Raw genomic sequence first — 23,542 nt, forward strand, 5'->3', positions numbered from 1 at the left:
TTTAACTCGCAGAACCTGCTCCCCTTTTGCATCATAAATGGCACAATATCGATCTTCAAATGTTACTTTGAATCCTTTTTCAACAAGCTGGCCCACACTCAACAAATTTTGGTCAATGTCAAGCACAAAAAGAACATCAGAAATTGTTTTTATACCTGACGTTGTTGTAATTGCAATGGTTCCTTTCCCTTTTGCTGGAATATAGACACCATTTCCAATTCTGACTTTAGTGATCTCAGTAGGACTCAATTCCTTAAATAGAGTTATGTCATAACTCATGTGGTTTGTACAGCCACTGTCGATCAACCAACTTTCAGATGTGCACCTGGTGGAAAAACATGTTGCCACAAAAATTTGATCTTCTTCATCCTGATCAACAACTTGGGCATTAGCTTCCTGATTCTTGCTTTTGCAAATTATAGCTTCATGTCCAAGCTGATTGCATTTCTTACATTTGGCATCTGGCCTTCTCCAACATTTGAATGGTGCATGACCTGTTTTGCCACAATGTTTGCAAGGAGGATATTCTTTTAAGCCTCCACCTTTACCACGATTGCGATCAGCTGTGATTTGCTCATCGTTTGAACCAGCTTGCTTCCTCTGAAAGTCCTTTTCTTCATGATGTCTGACTGGGAGAGCTCCCTCAACAGAACCATTCTGCCTCATAGATCTCCTCTGTTCTCGAGCCTGAAACGAGTTTAATAACTCTGCCAAGGTGATTGTGGACAAATCCCTTTTATTCTCCAAAGTGGTAATGGATGCTTCATATTTTTCAGGAGCAGTAACTAATATTTTTTGAACAATTCTTGAATCGTCAAAAGTAGTGCCAAGTAACCTTACTTTATTGACAATATCGAGCAGCCTTTCAGAGTATTCTTTGGCTGTCTCTGACTCCTTCATTCTTTGCAATTCAAACTCTCTTATGTAATTGAGAGCTTTCATACCACGAATCCTATCATCACCGGCATACTCCTCCTTCAAATAATCCCAAACTTGCTTAGCTGTTTTGAGAGACATAATTCTGGTGAAAATAGTGTTTGAAACAGCGGAAAACAAACAATTTTTCGCCTTTGATTTTCTGGTTTTCCTCTCCTTATGGTTTTTGATCTGGGCCATGGTGGGATTTGCAGGCAGCGGAACAACTTCATAATCCTCTTCCACAGCTTCCCAAAGATCAAGAGCATCCAAGTGGGCTTGATTCTGATTGCCCAAATTTCATAGTTTTCTCCGTCAAAGATGATTGGAGCATTTGGAGAAAAATTCCCTTCAGATTCCATCACACAAGTCCCTTAAGAATAGGGCTCTGATACCAATTGAAGGTTTAATAATGGAAAACATAGAAATAAGACAAAGTTTCTTTATAAGCAAAGAGAATACTGAAAGTGAAAGAAAAGAAATATTGATGTAAAGGTGATATTTCATTCATAAGAATCCTTTACATTTATAGTGATGAATTGAACTGAAAACAGAAATTGACGCAAACACGACGCCACAATAGCACCAACTGAAGTAGTGCTTGATAGCAAGAAAGAAAAAATCTGCAGATTCCTAAAAACTCGATTTAAAACATTTAGGAAAATAAATAAATAAAAGACACATGACAAGCACGTGAGTTTGAAGTAACAGAAGCAAAAAAACTAATAAAAGTAACCAGAGAGTAGGAAGAAGAAAATAAATTTGTATTGAACAAAAGTTAAAGTAAACGTCCTTTCTTGAAGACTACATAACTCTTCTTGGCCATTTTAGCTTCGCACTTTCAATCACCAACCAATTTTTTTGTTTGTTATTGCATCTTCCTTCCTTATGAGTCTTTGATATTGCAACTCCACTTTCAATCACCAACCAATTCTTCAACTGCTCGAATTTTCTGCTGAAAGTTTTGGTCATGCTCTCTTTGTGATGGAAATTGCAGTTGCTATTGGAGGTGCTCTTCTAGCACCTGCCTTTGAGTCTTTGTTTAATAAGTTAGGCTCCCAGGATTTGCTCAATTATGCCCGTGAAGGACATGTGCTGACTGAAATCAACAAGTGGAAGGAGATGTTGGAGAGCATTTATGGGGTTCTAGAGGATGCAGAGGAGAAGCAGATGGTGAGCAGGTCGGTGAAGATGTGGATAAGCCAGTTGAGGAACCTGGCATATGATTTGGAGGACATTCTTGATGAGTTTGATCTTGAGGCTCGTCGATCCAAGTTGAAAGTTGAACCTGTGACTGGTTCAAGTAGGGTACAAAAGCTCTTCCTTAATATTCTTGCTGTTAAATCCAATCCCTGCTGGTAAGCATAAAACTTTCATGGATTCTTTTCTATGTTTTTGGTTTCTACAATCTACAACTGTAATTTTATAAAGACTGCTATTAGTTAAGCTTGCAAATTTTGGAGAGATACTCCAAATTTTCTATTGATGTTTTATTTTCACTTAGCATTTCTAATCCTAAGAGGGGTGTATGGGGGAGGCCTGTTGGTCGGGTTTAGATGGGTTAGTTATGTTAAGTTTTTCTGGATGATGTTTTTAATAATAAAATTTAATTTTCAAAAAAAAAAAAAAAAAGAAAAAGAAAAAAATACAATCCTGTTTCTGCTACATATGACTACAATGAGCAGTTCTTACCAATTTATCAGACAAGAATTATGTTTCCTATGTTGAGATACTTATATGAGCATATTTGTTTATTTATTGACAAAGATTTAACGCTCTGGAAGTATTATTTAAAGTGAAGAAAGTTTACAGACATTGGTTGAGAATTTTTCAGATGGAAATTATCCTTTTTTTTTTTTTGTTAAATGGAATAGGGTCCGTCCTTCGTACAAAACATCCAGTCAAGAGTCAAATGATCTCAAATGACTTGCTATTCATGCAAACTACAGGTCGTCTGCACTGAGATGCAAATGGCTTGCATTTGCAAGTGAATTTGAGATTTTATAACTATATTGGCAATGTGACTTCATGGAGCAAAATCTGATTCTGAATGAAAAAAATTACATCAAAAGAATCTGTATATTTCAAAACCTGATAATAATTTATTTTCTTTTTTTTTTTTGCGTTGAGGAGCGAAATTTGAATCAGGATTTATAGTCAGGTTATATATGCATTTACCATCAATCTATTACGGCTTGTTGCGCATAAATCCAATAAACTTAAGCTTAAGGTACATAGATAATGAAATTTTTGGAAGAGGCTTGCCAAGAAGAAAGTGGTGAATAAGTGAGAGTGCTCTTGCAGGTTGAAAGGCAGGCACTTCATGTCCAGCCCCTCTCACAGTAGCAAAAGTTAAGTCTCCTGTCTCCTTCATAAATCTCAGTATACCCACCAACCTGAAATATAAATATTCATCCACAGCAAAAATAGTTATTTCAATTTGTTTATTACAATTTATAAATTATATAATTAATTAAATTTTAATAAATAATTAATTTACCTCCCCATTAAGGTACCAAGGGTACCATTCAGTTAATAGGAAGCCTCAGCTTTGCGAGTGAGTATTGAGTAGAAGTAACAGGTACCCTTCCATCCGTATCCCCACTGCATGGTAAAATGTTTTTAAAATAACAGTTATTCATCAGCTTGTTGAGTGTTTCTTTTTGGTATCCTAAATTTATTTTTATTTAGGATAATTACATTAAATACTGCATTTCTGACAGTTAGTTTTTAGCTCTTCAATTGTTGATTGATTATAATAATCTAAGGTTTGTTCGGTAAGATTAATTGTATTAGTAGTTATTGATAGTTTTTCATAAAATGTTAAAAGGTAGACGTTCAGTAAGTTAAATTTTTATAAAACGTTACTTTAACCTGTAAAAACTAGTTCAAATATTACGTTTTCGATCAAAACATAATAGCATTTTAACTGATCAAAATACTAAAATCTATTTAAAAAATTATTGTCAAAAAATTTTAAGATATAATCTATATTTTATGGAAATTAAAACGAAACAACGTAGAAACGCAGAAACAAAGAAATGCGAAAACGTTTATAATTTGCATTTTTGTTTCTTGAATCCAAATTATGTGTTTATATAAGTATAGGGGTGTGTGAGTGTGCAATGGAGAGAAAGTATCTATAGAAGGATTTTGTTTTCTGATTTCCTAATTTAAATCAATATTAGTTATTATTCCCTCCATCTTATAAAATTATGCTTGTTTCTATTTTCTCACAAACTAATTAAATGTAATTAATATTTTTGAATAATAAATTTGTCCTATATTTCTCTTGATATACCCCTATTGTAATATTAAATATCATTTTCTTTTTTGATATAATCAAATGGTGTAATTTTTATCGGCCCCTCGGGTAGTAGAGGGTAAAAGTTTTTAATTCTCCGTGCAAAATGAGTTTTCAGAGAATCGAATTTGTATTATCGCCCTTATGGAGATTGAGATTATTTATCTATCCAATCAATACGTAATTTTAGAAATCACTTTAAATAAAGAAATAAGCGAGAAAAATTTTAATAATAGGAATATTAAATAAGAGTATATAAAGAAATTAGTTATATTTTCAAAAGAGAAAGTAACTATAATTTGAAACAAATAAAAAAAAAAAAAGGAAAGAAAACCTGTTTTCCAAAATGAGTCAATGTCAAAATACACAGCTTTATTTTCCATATAAGACATTGGACGTTTATTTTGCCTTGCTATGGCTTTAATATATTAAATAATAAAAAATGAAAAAAAAAACTATGAACAATTTTTTTAAAAATTCTTATTTTCATCAGTTTGGTTTATACGTAAGATTATAGATCTAATTTAGACAAATTTCTGTGTGATCAAAATAGTGTTTTGGAAGAATTTTATTTTCTAATTTCCTAATTTAGTTGATATATTATTAATTAATTATTAACCGTTTAAATTTTAAAAACTACTTACCTACTACTGTGGTATATCCATACACCAAACTAATAATTGAGTTCCTAAATTTATATTCACTAACAGCTTAATTTTTCCATATCAAACACTTTACTCATTCGACCAATGCATTTACTCCTTTTTTTTTTTTTCTAATTCAATCAATATTACATATATTCATCACTACTTGTACACCCACATTTTCAAGATTCCAAAATCCAATTCCAGAGAATTTGCAAATCAAATATTTAATTCAATAATACCAATTAAGAAATAGAAGAAAAGAATCACTTCTTATACACCTACACACCCAAATCCAGCACAATTTGCAAATTAATATTTAAAGGCCGTTTGGAAAAAATGAATTTCACAAAATTTTGTGGAATTCATTTAGAAATCTAAAATTTTATGTTTGGAATGAAAAAAAAAAATATAGATTTGAATTTTACGAATTAAATTCTATGGAATTGGACATGTCTAATTTAAATTCTACTAAAATTGATGAAATTTGTAAATGAATTTCACAAAATTGACTATTGAATTTTTTATAGACAAAATTACCCTCCACTATAAACTTAATTATTTTTACTTTTTTTCCCTTTTTGTTTATTTTCTTTGGAAAATTCCAAACTGTAACAACATTTTTTTTTTAATCCAATAATAAACGTAAGTTTATATTTTTATTTTTTTCCTTTTTTTTTTTGAAAAATTCAAATCTAGTAATGATGTTTTTTTTTTTTTTTTAAGTATAGTAATAATGTTAGTTATTATTACTGTGAAACTATAAAAACTGAGTATCAACAACAACAATTGTTTGCAAATGCAATTAAAAACAATAGTAACATTTTTAATATTTTTTTAGTTTCTAAATTAATTTCTTAAATCAACATTGATTAATTAAAAATAATCATTATGATTAATATTACTGCTTATGCAATTAATTAATTAGCGTGGAATATTGTACTTATTTATATGAAATTTATTGTTTATATTTTTATAAAAAATGTCAAGTTATTATATTATACATACTAAATATAATAAGTGCTTGTTATTTATTTTTGTTAAATTATTATGTCAAGGGTATTATCAGAAATAAGGACAAACGAATTTTATTTTAAAAATTTATTCCAAACATAATTTTGTGGAATTTAATTGAATTCCTTATTTTAAATTGTAGCATACCAAATATGACAAATTCATTTCTAAATGAATTCTACTTGAAATTCATTTATAAATGAATTTTACAATCATGATTCATTTATTCCAAACAGGCTGTTGTGCTCTATTTTTTTCCGTAAAATAAGTTGCACGAAAAAATTACATCAAAAGAATCTATATATGTGTTAAATGCCTATAAATCAAATATCTGTTAACAATTTTTAAGATATTTGTGAAAGCATCAATCTTTTTTTCCTAAAGAACCTAAATGTTTATAACAAATTAATGCAATAAAACTCTAATAAAAATAATAAAATTGAGGTACATAGATTATGAAATTTTTGGAAGAGTTTGCCAAGAAGAAAGTGGTGAATAAGTGAGATTGCTCTTGCAGACTGAAAGGCAAACACTTCATGTCCAGCCCCTCTCACAGTAATAAAAGCAAAGTCTCCTTTGTAAATCTCAGTATACCCACCAACCTGAAACACAAACATTCAGTTTTAATTTGAAGATTCAACTTTGCGAGTGAGTATTGAGTAGAAGTAACAGGTACCCTTCCATACCAGAATTCCCATTAAGCTTGGATTTGTAAAGACTTCACTTTGCCTCTTGCTATGGCTCTGAGATGTTAAATAAGAAAAAATGAAAAAGAAACGAAATAGCAAACACGGGTTTTTCCCCATTGCACGAAAAGGTTTTAGGGTTTTTGATTTTTTTTTTTTTTTATTTTTGTTTCTTGAATCCAAATTATGTGTTTATATAGGTGTAGGTGTGTGCGCAATGGAGAGAGTATCTAGAAGGATTTTGTTTTCTGATTTGGAATGAATTCTACGATTGATCGAAGCATGAATTTCCATTTATCAATGAATTCTTTAATGAAATTCATTTGCAAATTGAATGAATTCCATATGAATATTATTCCAAACACTATGTAACTGAAATAGCATATAGAATCTGCTTTAATATAAAGATTGCCTATGATGCTTCATAGCTAACTCCTCAAAGCACATGTTTAAACTCTTCTCTGAACCGCTACTTATATTTGAAATTCCTACACAATTATCCTTCTGCTGCTCCAAATAAAGCGCTTTCAGTAATGTAGACTAATGTAGTCATAAGTGATTGTTTCTAATTGCTGATAATTAAATAGGATAATTCATTCTTTCTTTCTTATGAAAGTAACCAGAGAATAGGAAGAAGAAAAGACATTTGTAATTGTACAACAAGAGTCAATACATTTGTTTTTGACCAAGTCCAATCCTGCAGCTTCCATGTAATTCTTGAAGATTATTAGTTGCTTTTGTTTTTACATAACTCTTCTTGGCCTCTTTAGCTTTTCAGTTTCAATCACCAACCAATTTTTTTATTTGGTATTGCATCTTCCTTCCTTTTGAGTCTTTGATTACTGCAACTCCACTTTCAATAACCGACCAATTCTTCAATTGGTCGAATTTTCTGCTGAAAATTTTGATCATCCTCTCTTTGTGATGGAAATTGCAGCTGCTATTGGAGGTGCTCTTCTAGCACCTGCCTTTGAGTCTTTGGTTAATAAGTTGGCTTCCCAGGACTTGCTCAATTATGCCCGTAAAAGGCATGTGCTGACTGAAATCAACAAGTCGAAGGAGATGTTGGAGAGCATCTATGGCGTTCTTGAGGATGCAGAGGAGAAGCAGATGGTGATCAGCTCGGTGAAGACGTGGGTGAGCCAGTTGAGGAACCTGGCATATGATTTGGAGGACATTCTTGATGAGTTTGATTTTGAGGCTCGTCGATCCAAGTTGAAAGCTAAACCTGTGACTGGTTCAAGTAGGGTACGAAAGCTCTTCCCTAATATTCGTGCTGTTAAATTCAATAAAGAGATGATTTCCAAGATAAAGGAAATTAGTTCCCGATTAGAAAAGATCAACTCACAAAGAAATCAACTAGATTTGAGAGAAAGGCCCGGTAGATCCAGCGAAAGGATTCCTGCGACGTGCTTGGTGAATCACGCCGAGATTTATGGGAGGGAGAAAGATAAGAGGGCGATTCTTGAACTTTTGAATTCTGAATCGAGTGATAGAAGGGTCGCTCTGATATCTATAGTTGGACTGGGAGGTATTGGTAAGACAACTCTAGCGCAGCTTATCTTTGATGAAGCTGGAAAGAAGTTTGATTTGACGGCTTGGGTTTCTGTCGGTGAAGATTTTGACGTGGTTAGACTTACAAAAACAGTTCTTGAGTCGGTTCGCGGAGATTCTACTTCCAACGATTTGAATTCGCTTCAGTTAAACCTGAAGGCAAAGCTGTCAGAGAAGAAGTTTTTTATGGTTCTAGATGATGTTTGGAACGAGAATTATGACCATTGGACAATCTTTCTTCGCCCCTTTGAGAATGGGGCAAAAGAAAGTAGAATTATCGTCACAACTCGCAATCTTGGCGTTTCACGGACGATGGGTGCTATTCAAAGTTATACACTTGGAGTGTTGGAGAATGATGATTGCCTGTCTGTGTTTGCCCATCATGCTCTTGGAGTAACAAAATTTGAGGAGCACTTGGATCTAGAAGCAATAGGTAAGAAGATTGTGGAAAGGTGTCAAGGCTTACCTTTGGCAGCTAAAGCTATTGGAGGTCTCTTACGAGGTCAACCAACTCGCGATGCATGGGAACAAGTGCTAAACAGCGGCATTTGGGAGGAGAAAGCCGACATTCTTCCAGCATTAAAGTTGAGCTATCACCATCTTCCACCTCGTCTGAAACGATGTTTTGCTTATTGTGCAATTTTTCCAAAAGATTACGAATTCGATGAGGATGAGTTGGTTCTACAGTGGATGGCTGAGGGATTTGTACAGCACGCACAGGAAATGAAGCAAATGAAACGCTCGGGTCATCTATATTTCCATGATTTATTATGGAGATCCTTTTTTCAACAATCTACTGGCAATAAATCACGATATGTGATGCATGACCTACTCAATGATCTAGCTAAATCTGTAGGTGGAGAAATATGCCTTCATTTGGACGATGACGAGTTGAAGGGCATAAAATCACATGCAAACGTTCGCCATTCAGCATTCACTTGTCATCGCTATGAAAGGTACCAAAGATTTGAAGACTTTTATGAGATGAGTAATCTGCGAACATTCTTAGCATTATGGACTGATCAATGGCGACTTAATTTTTTATCTATTAGAGTGGTGCATGACCTAGTGCCAAAACTGAAACGTTTAAGGGTGCTGTCACTAGCTCGATACCAGTTTGAAGAGTTGCCAAGTTCAATTGGGGCCTTAAAGCATTTACGATATCTTGACTTGTCTTACAACAACGAGATTAAAAGATTACCTAATTCACTGAGCAATCTTCAGAACTTGCAGACATTGAAGTTATGTATGTGTCGCAATCTTATTGAGTTGCCCACAGGCATTGGCGCTTTAATCAATTTGATGCACCTAGATCTTAAAGGTACGGGTGCTTTGCAGGAGATGTCATTTGGGGTAGCAAATTTGACAAATCTTCAAACATTGTCTAAGTTTATCGTGGGAAAAGGAAGTAATTGCCTTGGAATTAGAGAGCTAATGAACCTCCCTCATCTAGAAGGACAACTTCTTATTCAAGAGCTACGGAATGTGGCAAGGATTGAAGATGCAAATCTCGTTGATTTAAAAAAGATTGAGAATCTTGGTGATTTGGCCTTGGTATGGACCCATAAATTGCGTGATTCACCACGGGAAGAGGATCATGATGAATTCCAGGTTCTCAACTTGCTAGAACCTCGTCAAAAGTTGGAAAGGCTTTCGGTTCGATTTTATGGCGGTAAGGAATTTCCTTTGTGGATAGGAGATCCTGCATTCACAAATATGGTGGATCTAGAGCTCTTTAATTGTCGGAATGTTACGTCGCTGCCACCACTAGGTAGACTATGTAAACTGAAAAAGCTGAGCATCAAAGGCATGGATGAACTGCTAGAAGTAGGGCTTGAGCTTTCCCCGTCTCTTGAGATTCTAGAAATTGGGAATATGATGAAGTTGAAGCAATGGGCTCACTCTGATGACGTCAATGTAGAGGTTGCAAGAAAATTTCCTAGACTACGTGAAATTACGATATTCAATTGTCCTAAATTGGTTGTGACATTGCCTACCTCCCTTCCTTCCCTTGAGGACTTGGACATTCTTGGATGTCAAGATATTATTCTCGAAAGTGTGCATGATCTATGTTCCCTTCAAACCTTGTCCATTTGGAGTATTTCAGCGCTTGAAAATTTACATCAAGTGGTTGCGCAGTCCTTGGTGGCGCTAGAGCGTCTGTGGATTCGTGATTGCAGCCAATTGATACACCTGTGGCGGGGTTCAACTAATTTAGACAAACTTTCTAGCTTGAAATCTTTACAGATCCAAGGGTGTCAGAAGCTAGTGTCATTGGTAGGAGGAGAAGAAGGGAATTTGCCTTGCAATCTTGAAATTTTGGAGATATCGCAATGCGATGGATTGGAGTTTCTGCCAAATGGGTTGCACAGCCTCACATCTCTTAGAGAGCTGAATATCCGTCAGTGCCGAAACCTTGGGTCCTTCCCATCTGCAGGTTTACCTTGTAGTCTTAAAAGTCTCAAAATCGTAAAATGTGATTCTCTGGAGTCCTTGCCTAAGGGCATTGTGCATGATAGTAACACCAGGAATGAGATGTCTCACCTTGAGGTTTTGAGTGTCAGTGGATGTCCATCTTTTACATCGCTGCTAGTTGGTGAATTTCCCTATTCAATTAAAAATATTGAAATTTGCTTTTGGACAACACAATTATTGGAGTCGTTTGATAATAGGTTTTCGCATCTCACCACATTAACAATATCTGACTCTGAGTTGGAGTCTTTCCCAGAAAGTGGATTGGCCATCCCCAACCTTAGCCATTTCACCATAAAAAACTGTGTGAATTTGAGGTTGCTTCCCAATCAAATCCAAAATCTCACATCTCTTCACGATTTACACATACGTAGTTGTGGAGGTCTGGTGTCCTTTCCAGATGAGGGTTTACCCCCAAACCTTATTTATTTATACATATCGTGTTGTGAGAATTTGAGATTTCTTCCCAATCAAATGCAAAATCTTACATCTCTTCAACATTTAGGAATAGATCACTGTGGAGATCTTGTGTCCTTTCCAGATGAGGATTTACCCCCAAACCTTACTTCTTTATCCATACGGAGTTGTGAGAATTTGAGATCTCTTCCCAATCAAATGCAAAATCTTACATCTCTTCAACGTTTAGGAATATTTGACTGTGGAGGTCTGGTGTCCTTTCCAGATGGCGGTTTACCTCCAAAACTAGGTCATCTTACAATTTCGAATTGCAGGAATCTGAAACAGCCAATCTCAGAGTGGAGACTCAAAAGACTTGCCTCTCTCACCTGGCTCATAATCAAAGGGCCATGTCCAAGTACAGATACGGATTCCTTCCCAGATGAGAAGGGCCTATTGCTTCCCTCTTCCCTAACCAATCTTCAGATCGAAGATTTTAAAAATCTGAAATCAATATCCAGGGGCATTCACCATCTCACCTCTCTTGATGCATTAGTAATTCGAAATTGCCCTAAACTCCTGTCCTTTCCCAAGGAAGGCCTTCCGAGCACGCTTGAAAGTTTGGCAATAATCGAGTGTCCCCTCCTGGAAAGACGATGCAGAAAAGAGAAAGGAGACTATTGGCGCTTTATTGCCAATATCCCCTACCATACTATAATATGAGGTATTAATCTTTTTACTTTTGCTTGCAGCTTAAACTATAACTGATATATGCACCATTTTAAAGCCAAAATAGACTAGATATAAAAAAAAATGAATTGCATTCAATTATGTGGTGTTTCAAGTTTCAACCATATTACCACATTCTGTTCAGAATGGCGGTTGATAATCAATTGGTGGTTGAGAATCAAATACATGTTCTGTTCAGTTGGTTCTAACTCATAATGCATATAGATGACATTTTCTCATTTCAGTACTTGAGTACTGCTATTATAGCTTTTATTCTTCATTGTTCCGACATTGACATGAGCTGATTTTATACATATCAAATCTTGGCTGCAAATAATGCAATTATTTCTTCAGGTCCGCTAAAACCGGGACTGCTTAGGCCAGAACTCGAGATTGTCATAATCGTCTCAAATCCAATCCCTGCTGGTAAGTATAAAACGTTCATGGATTCTTTTTCGATGATTTTGGTTTCTACAATCTACAACTGTAATTTTGTAAAGACTGCTATTAGTTAAGCTTGCAAAGTTTGGTCAGATACTCCTAGGCATTTTCACTTGGCATATCTAATCCTAGGAGGGGTGTATTGGGGAGGCCTGTTGGTCGGGTTTAGATGGATTAGTTATGTTAAGTTTTTCCTGGATCATGTTTTTAATAATAAAATTTAATTTTCAAAAAAAAAGAAATACAATCCTGTTTCTGCTACATATGACTACAATGAGCAGTTGGTACCAATTTATCAGACAAGAATTCTGTTGCCTACGTTGAGATACTTATATGAGCATATTTGTTTATTTATTGACAAAGATTTAACGCTCTGGAAGTATTATTTAAAGTGAAGAAAGTTTACAACATTGGTTGAGAATTTTTCAGATGGAAATTATCCTTTTTTTTATAAATGGAATAGGGTCCGTTCTTCCTACAAAACATCTAGTCAAGAGTCAAGTGATCTCAAATAACTTGCTATTCATGCAAACGACAGCTCGTCTGCACTGAGATGCAAATGACTTAATTTGCAAGTGGAGTTGAGATTTTATGAGTAACTATATTGGCAATGTGACTTTATGGAGCAAAATCTGATTCTGAATGAAAAAAATTACATCAAAAGAATCTGTATGTTTCAAAACCAAATAATAATTTGTTTTTTTCTTCTTTTGCTTTGCAGAGAGAAATTTGAACCATGATTTATAGTCAGGTCATATATGCATTTAACATCACTCTATTTCGGCTTTGTTGCGCATAAATCCAATAAACTTCAGCCTAATAATTTGACTATTGTTTATAACAAATTAACACAATAAAATTCTAATAAAAATAATAAAATTGAGGTGCATAGATTATGAAATTTTTGGAAGAGGTTTGCCAAGAAGAAAGCGGTGAATAAGTGAAAGCGCTCTTGCAGGCTGAATGGCAGACACTTCATGTCCAGCCCCTCTCGCAGTGACAAAAGTAAAGTCTCCTTTATGGAGATTGAGATTATTTCACTACAAAAAAAACGCCATTTTGCGACCGATAAATCGGTCGCAAAATGGCTAACATCGGTCGCAAATTGTACTTTGCGACCGATCTGCGACCGACATATTTCGGTCGCAAAATACCTGGTCGCAAAAAATAATAGCGACCGATTATACCATCGGTCGCTATTTTGCGACCGATTATATCGGTCGCAAAACTGGAATAATCGGTCGCAATTTTTGGTCGTGGTTTAATTTGAAATTCAGTCGCTAATTTGGTCGCAGGAAAAACGGTCGCAAATATTTTTAATCGGTCGCAAATCGGTCGCAAAATTAAAAAAAAAATAAAAAAAAATTAAATATTATTATAAAACCAAAATTTTTCCGCACCTGTGAAAATTGACATATATACACATATATATCACACACGCAATTCAAGAACAATGTAAAAATGAAATTTTTATTGTACTGAACAAATTAAAATATCAAAATATAAATAAAAAACTAAAAAGGTCCAAAATCAAATCTATGCTGCTGCTCATCTGCAGGATCCGATGTCGGATCGCCGGGAGGAGTACCTGCTGGATGTGATGTAGCGCCAGGAGGGGTGACCAAGGTATCGTCTGCAGCATCGGGAAGTGGCTGCTGCTGAGACATCGAAACATGTCGGTCTGTAGCAGGCGCAGGATCAGAGGAAGAAGTACCAGCACGGGGCTCACCGGACAGCCGCATCACATGCGCTCTAAGCTCTGCAATCTGTCTCTGCTGATCAGCAAGCTGAGCCCGTATATCATCATTATACTGCGAGTCAGTGTGCTCCGGCTGTCGTGCTGCGCTGGCTGTAGAAGCGTGAGCTGCTGAGCCAGTGTAAAACTGTGATGCCTGAGACCCGATGCCGTATACCTTCCTCTTCTTCTCGCCCCCTACAGCCTCGAGATAAAGCGCTACCTCGTCAATTCTTGACTCAGCTTCGGATTCATCGGTCTGAGAAGTAACAATACGCTCCCGAGCTGTAGTATAATTCTCCTGAAAACAAAAAATTAATTAATCAATGCAATTGCAAGCTTTATTATATTCAACTTTATACATCTTCACAATGATTAGAGGGTAAATGTAAATATTATTCATTGTTACTTACATTGACGCTCAGCGCACGTCTGTCGACAAAGGTATTACGATCGTGGTCCTTCGTGTGAGTGTATGTAAACACCTCCATCGGTGTGGGCTCACGACCTAATTCTTTAGCCTGTAATGAATTTTTATGCATGATATATTAATATATATAGTGTCCTTTCATTAAACATCAGTTTCTTGTAAAGGGACTAGTTCACTTACTAATAATCGAGCTGTCTCTATAGCAGATATAGATCCGCCTGTGTGTCGCGAAGGTCCTGCTCCATCACCGCCAGTCTCACTGCGCCTATTTTGTGCAAATATCTCCCGCTTTCTCTTGAATGCAGGATCCTCCCAAGCCTTTTGCCAGCTCTCCCATATCTCCTGAGACACGCACTGCTGCTTCTTACCGCTTCTTCTCATCCTATAGGTGAAGTCAGCGTATCGATCGGCGCATATCTTCTCCCAGGCTACTTTCAGCATAGCCGTAATGGCCTCGTCCCATATGAAATGTTTCTGCAAAAAAAATGAAATATAGCGTTTAAACACTAAGGATGTATCTTGAATTGTAAACATTGAATGATGATATAACTTAAACCAAAGAATACCTGGAACTCCTCCCAATAAAAGTCTCTCGCCTCTTGTGGTACGGCATCCCATGTGTATCCTTCTTTATGCAGCTGTAGCTTGATTATCTTCAAAATTTGCCTCGCTGCTCGAGAGGATGGATATATGCTGAAAAAAAACAGAAGTGAAATATAATTACACGAAAGCATCACAGTTATGAATAAGTACAAAATATAATTACAAAATATGCCTGCAGAAAATTTGAATAAGTACTTACTGTCCCGCTACCAAACTGAGGGTGATACGTGGATCTGATGAAGCTGCAAAAGAAATGACAAATGTTATAAATTTTTAGATAATTAATATATAATTAAAATGACAGTTATGACATTTATGATTACCTTGCACAGTAGGTGACTGTGCAGCTGGTGGAGTCTGTACTGGTCCAGAAGAGGAAGGAGCAGAAGAGGAAGGAGCAGAAGAGGAAGGAGCAGAAGGCTGTGACGGCGGCAGTACTGGACGCTGAGCTGAGGATGAAGCCCCAGACGTACCTGAAGAAGGATGTGATGGCGGCAGTACTGGTCGCTGAGCAGATGACGAAGCCCCAGACGTACCTGACGAAGGACGAGGGATCGACCCTCCTCGTCCACGGGCACTGCGTCCAGGGCCATGACCTCCACGCGAACCACTGCCGGACGCGTCAGAATCAAACGGTCTGCCTCTAGCCATCTGTACTGCAGATATCAGAACCTAGATAAAATGAATTTATACAGTTATATGAATTGTAGAACATGTGGTAAATATGAGTAAACAAAGTGAATACCATTGAAATTCTTCATTAATAATATTAATTACATATACATTTATCAATTTGTAACAGTAAAATTGCTCTAAGTTTTAAGTGTCTTGAATATCATCTGCTTCCTCCTCCTCTTCATCAGCTTCCTCTTCTTCATATTCGTCTTCTGAGGTACCCATGATGATTTGATCTTCTTCCTCTTCATCATCTGATGGTCCTATTTCAACATAAGATCGGCTTTCATCATCCAATCTATCTGTTAAATCTTCAACAACTTGCATCGGTTGCGTTTCAACCATAACTTCTTGAAATGCCTCCGATACTGCGAGTGAAGAAGATTGTTTCGTTTCAAGTGCATGAACAACTGATCTAGCCTTGATTTTACACACTGCCATCCAATCGCATCTATCTCGTTTAAACGATGGAAATGGGACATAGTACACCTGTGCAGCTTGCATTGCCAAAACAAAAGGTTCATACTTTGTATATCTTCTTCTTTGATTAATATCAACCAGATTATACTTAGGATGAACCTTCGTGCCAATGTTTGGCGTAGGATCAAACCATTCACATTTGAATAAGATTGTGCACTTCATTGGTAGGCCTGGATATTCTAACTCCAAAACCTCAACCAATTTCCCATAAAAATCGTTTGACACGTCACTGTAGTTTGATCCCTTTATGCACACACCGCTGTTCATTGTCTTTCTGCTTCTCCCATAACCCTCAGTGTGAAACTTGTAACCATTTACAAAGTAGCCAGAGTATGCATTAGCAACCGGTAATGGCCCCTTTGCCAGATCCGTAATAAATCTGTTACGAATATCGCTTTCCGAGCTTCGAGCCTATGGGAAATAGTAATGACATTCGTGAGATTTAATAAATGTACATTCCGTATTGTGTACATTGAAAGTAACTTACATAATATTTGAACCATTCTGCAAATTCCGTGTCCAGCTTTGCATCAACTGCAGTATCAGTCAAATTGAGATTTTGAAGCCGCAGAAGATTGATATATTTCCTATTTATCAACGAACCATATTAGCATAAGTATGATTTAACAACAGCCCACGTCAAGTTTAGAATGTTTACATTATTTATACTTACTGTACATATGGTGTGATCTCTTCGCAATTCAATAAAATATAGGTTTGAGCCGCTTGTATCTCTGCATCAGTCAATCGTCTTTTTTTTGATTTACCAATCGTACGCCCAGGGTAGGTGAAAATTTTTAGATTTCCTTCAAACTCAGATTGAACGCGATCTCCTCCGTCATCGTTACGTGGCACTCTCCGATGCTTGGTGAAAACATGTTGATCAAAGTAGTGTGAACAGAATGTGGAAGCTTCTTCCACCAAATATGCATTGCAAATGGATCCCTCGACCTTTGCCTTATTGCGCACATTCTTTTTAATTTTCTGTAGGTGTCTGTGATTGTACAATGCCAATATGTAAGTATAAGTACAAAAAAATGATGTAATCATTAGAATGAGATGTTAGTGAATCACCTCTCAAATGGATACATCCATCGATATTGTACCGGTCCTGCTAAACGACATTCATAGGGCAAATGAACCGGCAGATGTTCCATAGAATCAAAGAAGCCGGGTGGAAAAATTCGCTCCAACTTGCACATCACTACTGGGATTTCTCGCGCTAATTGGTCCATATCATCGCATCGAATAACAGTCATCGTCAATTCCTTGAAAAAGAGACTCAATTCTGTCATTGCTTCCCAAATTTTTCCTGGTAATAATTCCCGGAATGCCACAGGGATCAATCTTTGCATGAAAACATGGCAGTCATGGCTTTTCATGCCAAACAGTCTGTACTTCCTCATGTCCACACATCTACCCATATTTGAACAGTAGCCATCTGGAAACCTTAATGATCGTAACCATTCGCACAATAATTGCCTTTGGGGTTTATCCAAACAATAACATGCCTTCGGAAACTTACCAGTAAGTACAGATTGCTCGAGTTCTGGTCGACGACAAATTTCCTTCATGTCTGCTCTCGCTTTTGCATTATCCTTGGTTTTCCCTTCAATGTTCATGACAGTGTTGAACAGATTTTCAAACACATTTTTTTCTATGTGCATGACATCAAGGTTATGACGGATAAGAAGTGAACTCCAGTATGGCAAATCCCAGAAGATGCTTCGCTTTTTCCACCCGCTATTCCTGCCAATTCTTGTATTTACCTCATCTGCACCTACCTCTGTAACTTTCATAAGCCCCAGATCTTCAATTTCTTGTAATATTTGTGCTCCAGACTTCACAGGTGGAGGGGGTTCAACAATAGTCGTGTTCTTTCTAAAGCATTGTCGATTTCTCCTCCAAGGGTGAGATTCCGGTAAGAATTTGCGATGACAATCAAACCAACATTGTTTACCTCCATTCTTTAGTGTAAATGCATTTGTGTTTTCCATGCAGTGAGGACAAGCCAATTTGCCAGCCGTACTCCACCCAGATAACATTCCAAAAGCTGGAAAATCACTGATGGTCCAAAGCAAAGCAGCTCGCATTATGAAATTCTGATTGGTCGAAATATCGAATGTTTCAACCCCATATTCCCATAAATAATGAAGTTCGGCCATCAAAGGTTGCAGAAACACATCAATTTTATGTTTTGGATTAGTAGGCCCAGGAACAATAACACACAAAAACATATATTCATCTTTCATACACATTGTCGGTGGTAGATTATATGGTGTCACAATGACAGGCCATGATGAATATTGTTGTCCTGATTGGCCAAACGGCTGAAACCCATCAGTACAAAGCCCCAATCTGACATTTCTCATTTCAGCAGCAAACACAGGATGAATGTTATCAAAATGTTTCCACGCTTCAGAGTCTGACGGATGAGTCATTATACCATCATCATATTCATGCAAAGCATGCCATGTCATGTGTTCAGCTGTCGCCTTAGATGCATATAACCTTTGAAGGCGAGGAACAAGAGGGAAATAATACATCTTCTTGAAAGCCTTCTCTCTTTGTACTCTACCAGTCCCTTGACCCCGCCGTTGATATCTTGGAAGATTACAAAACTTGCATTCTCTGAATTCCGAGTCAACACCCCAGAATATCATACAATTATTACGACAGCAATCAATCTTTTCTACCGGTAGTCCCAATCCCCGAACTAATTTTTTTGTCCGATAAAAATTATCAACCATTGAATGGCCTTCAGGCAACATTTCCTTTGCTAACTGTACAAAATCATCGTAACACCTTTCTGAAAAATGGTGCTCCGCTTTCATGTGAAGTAATCGTGCAACAACAGACAGAACTGAATGATTCTTGCATCCAGGCCACAGTTCACTGTTAGCTGCACTTAACATGTCAAACAATTGTTGTGCTGCTACATTTGGCGATTCCTCCATATTATCCCAATCATATTCTACTCTACTCGCATCGAACACCATATCATTGCATTGATTACCGTACAGAAACTGATAAGGCTGAACTTCTAAACTTACCGGAATGAAGTGGCCTGACCCACTGGCAACTCGGGCTTCACCATGATGTATCCATTCGTAATAATTTTCCACAAACCCATTTTTGCACAAATGAAGTTTCACTGTATCGATGTCTAAGAAGGCTCGATTTCGACACTTCTTGTGATTACATGGACACCTCAACTTATTACCATCCATAAAACTGGGATTACCAACTGCAAACTGTATAAACGCCTCCAATCCTTGCAGGAACTCTTGTCTTAATATCCCATTGACCTCGAACCTCCAGTACATCCAATCTCGATTATTTCGCATTTTTTTTTACCTAATTAACAATTTGTTTATGAAGGGTAAATTATATGTAATTGCATTAGTCTAAACCAACAGTAAAACATGCCACTAATGTAATGTTCAATTTACGCTTAGCTTATAACTAACTAAGGTTATTTCTATAATAAGGGTACCTATATATAAATGTAAAATCACTAAGTTCATTTATTCACTAAGTTCATTTATTACCTTTACCCTAATAAAGGTAAGTGTACGATTCCACATATTGAATTTTTTTGAAAAAAATTCGGCAGCATTTCGGCACAACTCAATAAAATCTCAAATATAAAAACACTTCAATAAACACTCCTATATCATACCAACATTCTTCAAAAGCAAAATGACCACTACTAGGCCTCCAACCAAACCAAACGCATCATTCATTAAAAAAAAATTAAATTTTTATGAATAATAACAACAATAATAAAAAAAAATACATTATTTCATAATTATAAAAAAAGAGTAATTTCAATTACATGTATCATAACATAATTATTATTAAAAAAAATTCAAACTATCATGTTTATGTCTTATTTGAAAATCAAAATTACATATAAATTAATATTATCATTTTTTTATTTATTACTATGTAGTTATAATATTTAGTTATCCTATATATATATATATATATATATATATGTTAGTTTATACAAGAATAGAAATGCATTATAGGAACAATAATCCAAATTGAATTTTGGCAATATCAAAAGTAAAAATTCATTTTGTTCCAAAAAGGTCAAAAATGAGATTTTTAGATTTTAAGCCCCTTATTATTATTAGGTGTTTGGATATGTGTTCTTCAATGGTATCATTTAGTATTACATTCATTTATTAGATATGTATTTGGGTATTAGATTTATTTTAAAGTTTTAATTAATTAATATATTACATTTGTTTATGCGATTTTTATTTCGATTCAAAATTTTTTTAAGTTCGTTAGATTTAAATGAATTTCATAACATTAGATTATATTCGATTTCTTATGACACATGGTAAAAGTGAGATTTTTAAGCTTATTACTATTAGGTATGGTGTATTTTGATATGTTTTTTTTTTTTCTATTGAAAGTTGCTAATATATTAATTATTTTAATCGGGGTTATGATTATAATAATTGAGTATGAGTAAATTTACAATGGGATAATGATTTTTACATATTTTTACAAAGTAAAGTGACTTGCCCTTACTTGTTTTTACAATTTAATTTATGATTTCTTACGTTTAATTTTGCATATAATTATTTTAATTTATATTTACTCTAATAAATTTTATTTTTTACACTATTAATGAATTATTATTTTTATGTATATATTGTTCCCACTAATTACAATTTTTAGATTCGCTGGACAATTATTATTAGCATTTAACCATTTGTTAGCAGATTAATTGAAGTAAAAAAAATAAAAAAAATGAAAAAAAAAATCGAAAAATCGCAAAATACCTGGAAAAATGTCCAAGAAGACGGGTGGAGCAACCGGAGGGGCTGGAACGGCGTCAGGAGGGGCGGCAGTGGCGTCAGGCGGGCTGGAGTGGCGTCTGGAGGGGCTGGAGCGGCCTGCGAACAGAGGAGAGGAGAGGAGGAGAGGAGAAGAAAGAAAGAAGAAGAAAGAAGGAGGAGGGCGTCTGGCGTTTAAAGCCCTAATAATTGCGACCGACAAGTCGGTCGCAAATCGGTCGCAATTTTTAAACCTCCGACGTCGTTTTACATGCAGTCCAATTTGCGACCGATTTGCGACCAAATAAATCGGTCGCAAAAAATCGGTATCAAATAAGTCGCACATCGGTCGCAAAAATCATTCCAAATTTTGAACCGCTAAATTTTGCGACCGATAAACCTTAGCCGCAAAATCGGTCGCAAATCCGTCGCAACTCGGTCACAAACTGAGAAACAAGATCGCGGGAATTTTTAGCGCTAAAATTTGCGACGGTTTTTTCTTCTGTAGTAAATCTGTCGCAAATTTGCGACCGATATATGTCGGTCGCAAAAATCGGTCGCAATTTAGCGTTTTTTTTGTAGTGTTTAGCGATCCAATCAACACCTTATTAGTAATATTAGACATCACTTTAAATAAAGAATTAAGCGAGAAAAATTTTAATACTGAGGAATATATATTAAATAAGAGTATATAAAGAAATTAGTTATATTTTGAAAAAAGAAAGTAAATATAATTTGAAACAAATAAAAAAGGAAAGAAAACCTATTTTCCAAATGAGCCATTGTCAAAATTTACAGCTTTCCATATAATACATTAGAATTTTATTTTGCCTTTTTATGGCTTTGATATATTAAATAAGAAAAATGAAAAAAAGAATATGGTTAACTATACTTACTGGGTTCTTGTGGATGTCTTTGTGGATTTTAGAGCCTTGAATTTCTATTTTCCAGCTTTGACTATCATTGCATTAGTATTAAGCGTGCTTTGGATTACAGAGTTCATGAGGAATGTGGTTAATTTGGCAGTCAGTAGAGTAATCTCTCTGTATTATCTTAGAGGAATGCAGTCTAGTACTCAATTTTGTTTTCAAAGAGCTACGACTATAAATCTTGGTAGTGATTGTCTGGGGTCTCTATTTGTGCCAGCAATTAAAGCGCTGAGAATTGTTGCCCGAGGTTTGAATTTGCTCGAGGGAGAGGATGAGTTCATGTTTTCTTGTGCTCATTGCTGTCTTGCAGTCATGAACTCCATTTTCAGATTTGGCAATGGCTGGGCCTATGTACAGGTATCATCACTGCTAAAATCTTGAAACTTCAACAAATTTCCTTACCCTTCTACTGCATTTTGCTGAACAATCTGATGCTTTCTTTTTTGGTTGCAAATGAATATAACTGAGTTTCCTCTATATAGCCAAGAAGATAATATGAATATGACTTGCCACTTAATTGTCCTTTTCAGGAAGTTGAAGTTTTAATGAATTTTTTCCCTGCAAGATTAAACGTTGCAAATTCTCTATCAGGGCCTTTAATCTGATCTAGTAGGGATTTATATTTCAGGAGTCATTTTCAAGTAATTGCATAATCTAGAATCACTTTTGCAAAAATCTGAATAATGCTGGATAATTCCAAAATTAATGAAAATACACTCTTTCTGCTATGCTTCATATATTTACCAATCTAATAATGCTTTCCTGGTTAATTATTCTGGTTAGACACAACTCTCAGACAACAAACACAGCTAACTTATTCTGCTACGTTTGTTTATACCGAAATTTATCCTTCAAATCAACAATGCAGATAGCCGCATACGGAAAAAGCTTTGTGCAAGCATCACAGGATACTTGGGCACTCTTCGAGAGGCAAGATATGGAAAGGATTGTAGATTCTGATATTACAAGCTCAATTTGCTTTCTTACAGGAGTATGCAGTGGCTCCATTTGTGTTATTGTAGTTGCTGCTTGGACTCATGAATCATATCAACCTTTCACAGCCACAGTTTCCCTTCTGGCTTTTTTCATTGGATACCTAATGGTTGGTATCCCTGACCACATTACTTTAAATGGAACATTTCTTTGTTTATTTTTTTTTTTTACGAGTTTCTTTTCATCATGTGGCCATTTGGGTATTCTATAATCTTTTATAAGATTCTTTATTGACTCAGCTAGTTAATTAACTTTGTTTTCTAACTATATGATTTACAGACAAGAATTGCTATGGCATTGCCCCATGCCTGTGTGAGCTGCTACCATGTTTGTTATGCAGAAAATCCTGACAACAGATTATTCGATAAAACAATCAAAGAACGCCAAGAATTGATAAAATCTGGCTGCGATGTGGTGGTTCCGACGCCTAGAGTACCCCGGCGGTTTGCATCATAGTTCATAAGCCAAGGCAAGATTTTTGCTGGAAAATGTACAGAAGCAAATTAAAATTTGTGGTCACAGGTTGAACATACTGTCAAAAATAGTCCCTTTCAATTTGGGGTCCAATAATTCAGAATTCAGCTAATCAAGCTAGAGATGAGACAATTTAACATTATCATATTTGCATATTCATTTTAGGATATTCCTTATTCCTTGATTAAAGAGTTCCTCCATTATTTTATTTATTTATTTATTTATTTTTGTTCATTTTTATTCATAGTTTAATGTAATTTTAGTATCTGTTT

The 23,542-nt window shown here is 35.6% G+C and overlaps 3 protein-coding genes and 1 pseudogene across 4 annotated transcripts; 2 read left to right on the forward strand and 2 right to left on the reverse strand.

Moving 5' to 3' along the window:
• Positions 1–3,103: 3,103 nt before the first annotated feature.
• Positions 3,104–23,542, reverse strand: part of LOC110008714 (serine carboxypeptidase-like 40) — a 48,731-nt pseudogene continuing 28,292 nt past the window's right edge.
• LOC119370322 (putative disease resistance RPP13-like protein 1) lies at positions 7,013–12,416 on the forward strand. 2 transcript variants are annotated; one of them, XM_089723102.1, is made up of 3 exons: positions 7,013–9,073; positions 9,170–11,709; positions 12,069–12,416. In XM_089723102.1, the coding sequence occupies exons 1-2, from the start codon at positions 7,488–7,490 to the stop codon at positions 11,706–11,708; spliced, it is 4,125 nt and encodes a 1,374-aa protein (XP_089579228.1). In that variant the 5' UTR covers positions 7,013–7,487; the 3' UTR covers position 11,709; positions 12,069–12,416. The 2 variants fall into 2 exon arrangements, with proteins under 2 accessions (XP_089579228.1, XP_089579227.1); XM_089723101.1 differs by having other exon boundaries at positions 7,013–11,709.
• LOC149495197 (uncharacterized) lies at positions 13,599–21,072 on the reverse strand. The gene is made up of 7 exons (XM_089723107.1): positions 20,881–21,072; positions 15,247–15,579; positions 15,123–15,165; positions 14,887–15,013; positions 14,501–14,794; positions 14,304–14,411; positions 13,599–14,191 (listed from the first exon to the last, which is right to left on the reverse strand). The coding sequence occupies exons 2-7, from the start codon at positions 15,572–15,574 to the stop codon at positions 13,670–13,672; spliced, it is 1,422 nt and encodes a 473-aa protein (XP_089579233.1). The 5' UTR covers positions 15,575–15,579; positions 20,881–21,072; the 3' UTR covers positions 13,599–13,669.
• Positions 21,717–23,482, forward strand: LOC119370331 (protein PNS1-like). The gene is made up of 3 exons (XM_037638222.2): positions 21,717–22,160; positions 22,672–22,905; positions 23,076–23,482. The coding sequence occupies exons 1-3, from the start codon at positions 21,753–21,755 to the stop codon at positions 23,250–23,252; spliced, it is 819 nt and encodes a 272-aa protein (XP_037494150.2). The 5' UTR covers positions 21,717–21,752; the 3' UTR covers positions 23,253–23,482.

The sequence above is a fragment of the Jatropha curcas genome, chromosome 6, assembly GCF_041381405.1.
Source record: "Jatropha curcas cultivar XTBG-Jc1 chromosome 6, XTBG_Jcur_1.0, whole genome shotgun sequence".
NCBI classification, from domain to species: domain Eukaryota; kingdom Viridiplantae; phylum Streptophyta; class Magnoliopsida; order Malpighiales; family Euphorbiaceae; genus Jatropha; species Jatropha curcas.

Bases quoted from the DNA above. Each gene is read 5' to 3' on its own strand.
- LOC149495197 (XM_089723107.1), bottom strand. From the start codon at position 15,574: ATGGCTAGAGGCAGACCGTTTGATTCTGACGCGTCCGGCAGTGGTTCG. The intron at 15,014-15,122 runs GTAAGTACTTAT...GTTTTTTTTCAG, and splicing joins CTCAGTTTGGTAGCGGGACA to CATATATCCATCCTCTCGAG. The intron at 14,192-14,303 runs GTAAGTAACAAT...TTTTGTTTTCAG, and splicing joins GACGTGCGCTGAGCGTCAAT to GAGAATTATACTACAGCTCG.
- LOC119370331 (XM_037638222.2), top strand. From the start codon at position 21,753: ATGGTTAACTATACTTACTGGGTTCTTGTGGATGTCTTTGTGGATTTT. The intron at 22,161-22,671 runs GTATCATCACTG...TCAACAATGCAG, and splicing joins ATGGCTGGGCCTATGTACAG to ATAGCCGCATACGGAAAAAG. The intron at 22,906-23,075 runs GTTGGTATCCCT...TATGATTTACAG, and splicing joins TTTTCATTGGATACCTAATG to ACAAGAATTGCTATGGCATT.
- LOC119370322 (XM_089723101.1), top strand. From the start codon at position 7,488: ATGGAAATTGCAGCTGCTATTGGAGGTGCTCTTCTAGCACCTGCCTTT.